The sequence below is a fragment of the Microtus ochrogaster genome, unplaced genomic scaffold, assembly GCF_000317375.1.
Source record: "Microtus ochrogaster isolate Prairie Vole_2 unplaced genomic scaffold, MicOch1.0 UNK8, whole genome shotgun sequence".
Classification (NCBI taxonomy): domain Eukaryota; kingdom Metazoa; phylum Chordata; class Mammalia; order Rodentia; family Cricetidae; genus Microtus; species Microtus ochrogaster.
In genome coordinates this window covers 1379766-1389318 of record NW_004949106.1, presented here as the reverse complement: position 1 = coordinate 1389318, position 9553 = coordinate 1379766, and the positions used below count along the sequence as shown (strand labels likewise).

At 47.4% G+C, this 9553-nt stretch overlaps 1 protein-coding gene across 1 annotated transcript in view; it reads left to right on the top strand.

Moving 5' to 3' along the window:
- LOC101990377 (aldehyde oxidase 2-like) overlaps nucleotides 1-9553 on the top strand; it is a 73040-nt gene that overhangs the window by 4315 nt on the left and 59172 nt on the right. The window contains 5 exon segments of the mRNA XM_013353456.1: nucleotides 588-696; nucleotides 2363-2489; nucleotides 4800-4861; nucleotides 7232-7315; nucleotides 8758-8838. Coding sequence (XP_013208910.1) covers nucleotides 588-696; nucleotides 2363-2489; nucleotides 4800-4861; nucleotides 7232-7315; nucleotides 8758-8838 — 463 coding nt within the window.

Below are 9553 nucleotides of genomic sequence, written 5' to 3'. Positions count from 1 at the left end.
TTGTTGTTGTTGTTGTTTTGGACTGGGATCAGTCTTTCAAAGGAAGCATCTGAGCCATGATCTCACCCCTTAAGAGTCAGATTCTAGAACTTGGGCTCCATCCACATCATCGGTCCATACCGAGATTGCTTCAGAACACATATCACCCCACACCGTTAAATGATTTTACGGAGAGTACTTAAATTAATAAGGAAATGAATTAAAATGTGTTGATACGGGCAAAAGGCAAATAACCCTTGCTTGTGATAAGGTCATTACTCTAACGAAGACTAACAGAAGCCCAGCCACCCTTCTGGTGGCCCGGGACCATTCCCACTGCTTCTAGGTGGATCTGTTTTAAGGCTGTAAAGATTTCCCAAGGTTCAGAACATCTGAGTTCAGACTGAGGACCCCCAGTTCTCATAGACAGCATAGAGTGAGCCGAGAGGGCTCCCACCCCTGTGGTCCCCCAAATCTGTCATTACCCTACAGTCCCCCGGTCATCCATCAAAGACTCGGGAGGGTCTCCACCGCCCTTCACAGTTCCTGGTTCTCCACAGGGCAGTACCACCTCTTCACCCGGTTTTCTTTGTGTTTCTCATACAAAGACACTTCTCTGTCACGGCATGTCTGGTGCCCCTGTGCTCCCTGCATGGGGCTGCTGTCACCACCGTGGAAGGCGTAGGAAGCATCAAAACCAGGCTCCACCCAGTGCAGGTAAGTGTACATTCTAACCTCCTCGTTTCTTAGCTTCATCTTACCAAATGAGTGCAGACTGTGCCACCTCCACCTTCGAAGTCACTACCAGGCCGGAGAGTTTGGAACTCTTGATGTTCAGAGAGATGACATCCACTCAGTGACTTCAGAGAAAGCTGAGAACCCACCTACATTTAATTAAATGCATCTCTCATTACTGTTTTCTACCTATAAAAATATAATAGTATTAATATAATATAATATAATATAATAGTATCAAGATTTTAAAAAACGTTGCCTGATACCTATTGTACTACACAATGGAGTAGATATTGAACACAAGCTATAGCATAAATGCCTCTGAGGGGCTGGGAACATAACTGTTGATAGGGTGTGTGCCCAGCATGCATGAAGTCCTTGGGACGACATACAAACCTAGCATGAGTTACATATTTGCAACTCCAGTGCTGGGGAAGTAGAGACAGAAGGGTCAGGAGGTCCAGGTCATCTTCCACTACCCAGAGAGCGCAAGCACAGCCTGAAATACAAGAAACGTTGTATCCAAAAGCCACACCAGGGCTGGAGAGATGGCTCAGTGGTTAAGAGCACTGGTTACTCTCCCAGAGGACCTGAGGTCAATTCCCAGCACCCCACATGGCAGCTTAATCAGCCTATAACAGCAGTTCCTGGGACTCTGGTGCCCTCTTCTGGCCTCTATAGGTACTACACACACATGATGCACATGCTTTTACTCAGACACACACAGGCACATCAAATTTATATATATATAATATATACATATGGAGAGAGAGGGAGAGAGACAGACAGACAGACAGACAGACAGACAGAGAGAGTCATACTAAAAAGTAAGTCTCCAAGTCTAAGAGGATAAAATTTGGGAACTGTTTCCTGTAGCATAGAGGTTTTAGAAGTAAAATCAGAATTTGCATATGAGGTGGGCCAATCACTCCCCCCACCACACACACACACACACACACAACCACACACACACACAACCACTTGGCAGCCCAAGTGTCCCTTGGATTAACCATGTGGGATTTGATGCCAAAGAGGGCAGCTAAGATGAAGGATCCAGAAAAGTCTCCCCAAATCTGCTAGGAAGTCATATAAGACACAGCAAAGTCAACACGCTGGAATCCTGGACATTTTACTCTAAACCTAGTGGTTCCAGACCATAGACCACACTTTAAATAACAGAGACCCAAATCCTCAGGCTTTGGAAGCTGAGCTCCCTTTGAGCCAATGCAAAAAAGCATTAAAGAAAGGGACATGGGGTCAGCGATGGTCTCCAAGTCAATCAAAACCACAGAGCCTCCTGTGAGAACTTAAGTGGTGAAAGATGCAGGTACTCACGAAAACCAGTTTTGAAACTTACCCACACTATAGTTAGAGAACTAATGGTTCTCTCCTTCCTGGAGAACTCTTCCCACGGGGAGAGCAGGCTGCACACTGCTAACTCCCAGATAGAAGGGTCAGAGTATTTGACCCTGAAAACCAATTAAAATGATAAGATGGGGCTTCTGAGTCAATGCCTTTGGGATGCCTGAGAAAGGGGTGTACAGAAATAAACAGAGGTGAGGCACATTTGCCCAGAAGGACACAAGCTGTGGACCCTGGAGATAACTGATGACACCAGGAACACAGGGCTGTTCTCTTACCCCTCCAGGAGAGAATCGCCAAGAGCCATGGCACCCAGTGTGGATTCTGCACCCCCGGGATGGTGATGTCCATGTATGCCCTGCTCAGGAACCACCCACAACCCTCAGAGGAACAGCTCATGGAAGCCCTGGGGGGTAAGTCTGACCCAGGAGGCAGGCAGAAGGGGAAGGTACTTCGGCTTCCCCTCCACCATCTCCAACATCATCCCAGCTCCGCTCAAGTTCCAAACCACAGTTATTTCTAAAACAGGCCGTTGAGAAACAGCAAAAGGTGTCATCTCTGCACACGGCACAGGGGCCACCATGCTTCTCTCTCTCATGACACAGCACCTGCTTCCCAAGGGCCTGAATCCATTTCATGAGCTTGCCCAAAGCAGAACAAACCGGCCAACTCGAAACACAGGAAATTCTCCTGCAGTTCTGGAAGCCTTAAGTCTGCGGTCAAGCTCTCTGTCCTGGCTGTGCTGTCGCTCGTCAGCTCAGAGGAGAAGCCTTCCTTCTTCACCCCCAGCCTCAGAGGATGGCGGCGACCAAACCTTGGGGCTTCTGGGCTTGTGGCTGCAAAACTCTGATCTTTCTCTCTCACCTTTCCGCCTTGGGTCTCTGTGTCACGAATCTCCCTCTTTTTCAAAGGCATCAGCCGCTGGTTTAGACCCATCCCAATCCAGGACAACATCATCACAGCCTGATTCCATCGGGAAAGATCTTATTTTCCCAATAAGGTTCTGGGGATCAGAACTTTGTGTGTCTTTTGCGGGGGGGCATATTTCAATTCATAATAAGCCTCTCATCTGAAAGAATCTTGTAGATCTGCAACAATTTTTTCAATTTATTTATTTTTATTTTAAGGGCATTGGTGTTTTGCCTGCGTGTATATCTGTGTGAGGGTGTCGGATCTGGGAGTCACGGTTGTGAGCTGCCGTGTGAGTGCTGGGAGTTGAACCCAGGTCCTCTGGAAGCCCAGTCAGTGCTCTTAGCTGCTGAGCCGCCTCTCAGATTTCTAAGTTTTAAGTTCATAAACATACTGGATTAATAAGCATCACCTTCGTGTGTGTCCCTAAACAATCGTCAGTTTGTAGGTTAAAGACAGACAGGTGAGGTGAGGGCAGATGTGCTTCTTATCTGCCAGCTGCTGATAGGCACTCCTGCGCTTGCTCTCTCTCTCTCTCTCTCTTTCTTCTTCTTCTTCTTCTTCTTCTTCTTCTTCTTCTTCTTCTTCTTCTTCTTCTCCCTCTCCTCCTCTCTCCCTCCCTCTCTCCCTCTCTCTTTCTCTCTCTCCCTTCCCCCCCTCCTTATCTGCCAGCTGCTGATGGGCATTCCTGCTCTCTCTCTTTTTCTCTCTTTCTCCTGCTCTTCCTCTCTCTCCCCCTTGTTCTTCCCAGTGTTTTCCTTCTATCTCTTCTTTCAAGTGGAGAAACTCAGAGCTGGGCACAAGCTCAGAGATCGAGTGGCTGACGGCCATGTGCAAAGGCCCAGGGCTCAATCCTCAGCAAAATAATAATTAATAACGAGAATCATATTAACTCCCCCAGCCCCGCATTCCTTGGGTCCCTCTTCGGCAGCCCCTCAGTCCTAAAGCATGGACAAGCCCAACTCGTCATTCTTCCCGTTCTACGTGACTCCTTCCAGACCAGGCTCCACTCCATCCCGAAATCCTACCGCTCTGAGAATTCTGTCCGTTCTTTACTAACCCCATAGCTTTCACACCCTTTGAGCCTAAACTTCTCAGTCAGCCCACTCTAGATGAACTCTGGTCTACACTGACTGTCCTACCCGGTGACCCTCAGGCCTTCATCCTTGGAAACAGAAGGAGTCCAGACTTTGTCATTCAACAGATTGGCCCTCTGGCCTCTTCAATGTAGGGTCTCGCCTGTCTCCAGATATTCAGGCTCCAGTCATAAACATGTCCCTACCCAATCTATCCAGGTGAGCTGGAGGCAATGACTTAGCCACACCAGATAGACCATCTATCGGCACCTTCGGTATTGCCTGGATTTTCTGTTTTAGGATCCCACTGTCTTACATAATTTGAAATACAGTTATTGTCAGTAGCTAGACATCCGGGCTAGAGTCATAGCTCAGAAGCACAATGTTATCCTAGGATGCCCAAGGCCCTGAGTTCTATTCCCCAGGACTGGATCTATCTCAACTTTTAAAAGAAGCCAGTAGTGTGGCTGGAATTATGAGTCAGTCATTGAAAGTGCTGACTGCTTGCTCTTCCAGAAGACCTGAGTTCAGTTCTCGGTGCCCACATGGGGTGGTTTAGAACCACCTATAACTCCAGCCCCAGGAAATCCAGCACTCTCTTCTCGCTGCCTCCAACCAAGGACATCTACACACACACACACACACACACACACACACACACACACATAAATAAACAATAATCTAAAACACAAGCCGGTAGAAACAAGAAGCTCACAGCCATGCTTCTCCTCCAATCAGGTAACCTCTGCCGCTGCACTGGGTATCGGCCGATTCTGGACAGCGGCAGGACCTTCTGCACGGTGAGTCCGCAAGAACAGGTGGGTGGAGACATGTCCTACAGAGCAAGAAGGAGAAGGGCCAGTGGCCAAAGCTGGAGACGTAAGAGCGAGGTTTGTAGAGACCATCACAACCGACTGTAAGACAGACAAACTCATGAGGCAGGAGGAGGGGGCTCACTGGAATGTTGAATCTTCCTGAAAACCAGGTGGGCGTTACCACCACCTTTGATGTGGTCTAGATCCATACAGGGAAGTCAGTTAGGCAAGGCATCTATCCAAGGCAGGCGACGGGATGCCTACAAACGCTTGGAGTCAATCAAAGATGTGTTTTGATGAAGAAAGTTCCTTCCAAAAAACCCAACCAACTAGGAATTCGTGAACAGATAAGGAAGCTGAAATTGCAGCGTTGAAGCCAAAATCCACTCCAACCAAGATCACAGGGTGTGGCCTCCAGAAGTGAGGGTGCTTCCCCGGTAAAAAATCAAATGGGTCTCGTTTGGCAGTTAGTAAGAGTTCAACAGATAATTATTAAGGTTGATAATGCTGTCGGCAGTATGGCTAGCATTTGGCAGACACTCAAGACATGCATGTCCGATGACTCTCTGCAGAGAACAGGATGGAGTGGGCAGAAAACTTTAGACAAAAGGAAAGACATCTTGGAGGAGCCCCCTGTGGTTCTTATCCAGCTATTCTTGAGAGTCCATAGGAACAGATGATAAGGTTTTTTCTGGACAATTCTCCATACAGGGCTTCGACTCCACCTTTAGGCCAGGTGCAGCCCTTTCTGAGATATCAAGGGATGGTCTTAGGAGCCAGCGTCTGCACACAAGATCAGAGGGTGGTCATCGAGTAACACCTTGTGGAGAAAGTAGACATTGGCATCACACAGGCATCTGAGGCCCCTGAAGAGATGTATAGGAAGAGAAATCAGAAGCCACGAGTCAAGATTTCTGTTTATATTTTCCTTAATTCCACACATAATAGAGATACACCTGGAAATGCACAACAGGTTTGTCCCACGTCCCCAAAGTCAAGCAGGTATTCTAGGCAGGTGTGTTCCAGATTTCTATCGCCTCAAGAGGAGACCCGATTAGACATGCTAAACAGCGAAAGGAACAGACTGTAAACCCAGCAAATCGCGGCTGTAAGTGTGAAAACATGCATGAAATACCGGTAAACAGGCTGAGTCAACTCCTTTCCCTGAAGGCGTAGCTGTCATCTGCCTCTCCCGGTACACAGATTCTGGAGATGAAGCCAAAAATGAGTTCCAATAGCTCAGCCTGTAGCCAGACAGCCAGTCTCAGGATACTTTACTGGGTGAAGGAAATCCAGCCAGGTGGGATACCTAAGGCTTTTTATTGTCCACTGAGCCCAAAGAAGCCCAGCTTTCCTCAGCCACCACTGGTCCATGTCCATCCCAGGAACTCTGAGGGTTTAAAGGGAGCGAGAAAATGCTGCTTGCTCAGCCAAATGCTCTTATTTCTTGGGCAGAGTTAGCTGCTCAAAACACCAGGGAATTCAAAGTTGGGAGAAAGTACTTCGCAAGATGCAAGGAGGGAGAAGCTGTCCGAGGAAGAAGATGCAAGGAGGTAGTTTGCAAGGGATGGAAGTGGAGGCGCTAAGTGGGAACCCCTTTAAAAACTGCCGTCCGCTCTTCCAAGCGATCTCCCCTTTTGCATGTTGCTTTTCTCTTTCTGAGAGGTTCCATATGAATGATAGAGAACAATGTTGCAAACCGTTGTGCTATATGTGCTATAGTGGCTGTACTGTGGTCATCCTGAAAAATACCATGAAAATGTATTCTACCACTAGAAATTACCCTAAAATAACATGTGAACATGATGTTCTGATTGCAATGAATGAACGATGTTCACCTAGTGATTACGCTATAGAAATGTAAGCTATGAGTACACCTCAATCCCAAATACAGAATGCCAGAGGGCACTGATTGCTTTTTTCAGACTTCTATACATTGTGTAGTTCTATATAACTTGTTTCTATGACATATAGTTTATGTTATTTTGTAAAAAATAAACAAGGTGGGCTGGAGAGATGGCTCAGGGGTTAAGAGCACTGACTGTTCTTCCAGAGGTCCTGAGTTCAATTCCCAACAACCACACGGTGACTCACAAACATCTGTAATGATGAGATCTGGTGCCCTCTTCTGACATGCAGGTGTACATGCAGACAGGATACTGTATACATAATAAATAGATAAATCTTAAAAAAAAAATAAACGAACAAAGCAAAGGGAGAATTGCCTTGTGTTAACCGTCTAAGCAGAAAGTGGCTTCAGAGGCTGAAATCTCATATATATTATTTACACCTTCAAGGAACATCCTTAATTACCTATCAAAACTACTGTTCATATAAAGCACTTCATGTTCTCAGGAGCCAAATGGTTGTCAGCAGAAAGGAACAGGAAAATGCTGCTTGGATCAGAAAGAAGACGATTCCCTTGGAGCCAAAAGTAACGTGAGTCCCCCAGTTTTATTCTCTCTCTCTGTGTTTCTGACCCAGCTCTGGGAGCGGGTGTGTGCATTCGAGGGGCCGCTCCCCTCTTTGTTTGCAGCCTTCCCAAGCACTGACAGGAACCAGGCCCTTTGCAGAGTGCTCACACAAAGACCGCAATCTGATTTTCCCCATCATAGTCTGAAAGGCTGGAACCAAAGGGAAACAGAAACCTCATGGATGGCAGGAAAGAACTTCTGCTTGAAGGATGAGTCGCCCCCTCAGCTAGAAACGGAGTTCTAAAGCTGTCCCTGCTCACACTGCTCTCCTCTGTCCCTGAGCTGAGGCAGAGACAGCACTGCCACCTCAGGAAGCTAAGGGCAAGATAATGCCAGCCACCCAGAAGTCCAGATCAGCATCCCAGCTCCGGCTTTACCCTCTGAGAGGATGCTCATTTTCACAAAGGTCCACAGCTGAGTTCTCGCAGGAGTCAAGTAGAGCGGGTGATGAGCGCCTAAACTGCCCACCCCACAGGCTGTGAGAGAGCTCAGAGCAGCCCCGGGAAAACCGCCCCTCGTCCTATCCCTCCGTGTTCATGTCCTTCAGATCTGCCTGTCCACACTCATCTCTCTAAAGAAGGTGTGCAGTGGAGTAGAGGGGTGTTACCCCAAGGAGGCGAGATGCGCACCCCCATAATGGCTCACAGATCAACACTTGGTAGAGCCAATACATCCCAAAAATCGACTCCCAACCTTGAAGACTTGGGCATTCAATTTGAGCATCCCACTTGGATACCACTCAGCTTACATGAAGCCCAGTGACTCTAGATGTATTTAAACGGACACCCACCACGTCCCACAGTCCCATTCTCTTATCTCCTCGCGAATGTTTCCTGGCAACAAGTGTCTCTCGAAGCTGAGGCAGATGTGAGTGAGGCAGGATGCCAGATGGGTCCATTTCGGTTCTGCCTTCATTTCCTGGTAGACAAAAAGGAGATTATAACTTTCTTTATACAATTATCGTGAAGGTTAAATAACATAATAGGTGTAAAAAAAACATTCAGTAAACAGTGGTGCCTCTGGGTTTATGGAGAAAGGTAGGTTAGAGTCATTTTCCCTGAAACTGTGGGCTTCCCCCCAGAGTGTTCTTTAGGTTGTGAAGGAGGGGACAGTAAGTACAGCGGAGGTCCCCAAGCTTCTTTAACATCTGGTCATGTTCACAGACGTCTTGGCATTTCCCAGGATGCTCTCTGCAAGAGCTAATGACCTTCCTTCTTTCCTTCAGTATCATATGAGTGGCTAGTTAGTCTCTCCCTGGCAATCACATTCCCCTTTTAAGCTGCGACTGAGCTCCCTGCTTGGGGGAAAATGAGAGACCTGCGCATCTTGTCTAATTCTGTCAAGAATTCCAGTGCTCTTTCCAGTTGAGCTGAGCTGACACACTGTCTGCTTCTTTCTCTTTTGAAGATCTGCACAGAGCTATTTGCGAAAGAGGAGTTCCAGCCCTTGGACCCGACCCAGGAGCCCATATTTCCCCCAGAACTCCTGGTAAGGCAACGTGGGTATTTCACATGCTTGTTTAAACACATCCGATTATAAACCCAGTTCTGTAAATCTACCATATCAGGTGGCATGTCAAATTGGAGAAGTCGTGGCTAGGATCCAGAAACCTGCTTCTCCCCAGCCCTGGCTGACCTTCGCTAGGCCATAGCTGGGACTTTTTAAACATCACCCCACCGTTACTTTCATCACTGTGTCCCTGTTGGCTGTCCAGGCTATTCGGCTTTCCTAAGCATCTGCCATGTTTTTCCACCCTGAGTTCAAGAAGCAGCTTCCTCTATTCTTTCCCTGCCCCCTGTTTTGAGGGCAGTTTCTTCACGGCCAGAAACAAGGGCGCCCCACTCCATGCTACCTTCATGTGTGTGTTGACCCTCCTCAGGCATCCGTGCTTCTTTCTATAAAATGCTTTCCTCTCTCTTATTAAATGTTTACTTCTAATTTTAATGATACCTTTGCCAGTGTGTGTGTGTGTGTGTGTGTGTGTGTGTGTGTGTGTATACCTAAGTATTCTTGCCCATTGTAGAGATGTAGGATTCCAGGAGCTGGTATTACAGGCAGTTATGAGCCACACTATATGGGTCCTAGGAACCAAAGTAAGGTCCCCAGCAAGAGCAGTGCATGTTCCTAGCCCTCTCCAGCACCCAGCACCTTTTTCTGGGGGAGCTCTGGCATACTTACTCATTCATTTTTTTTGTTTGTTTTT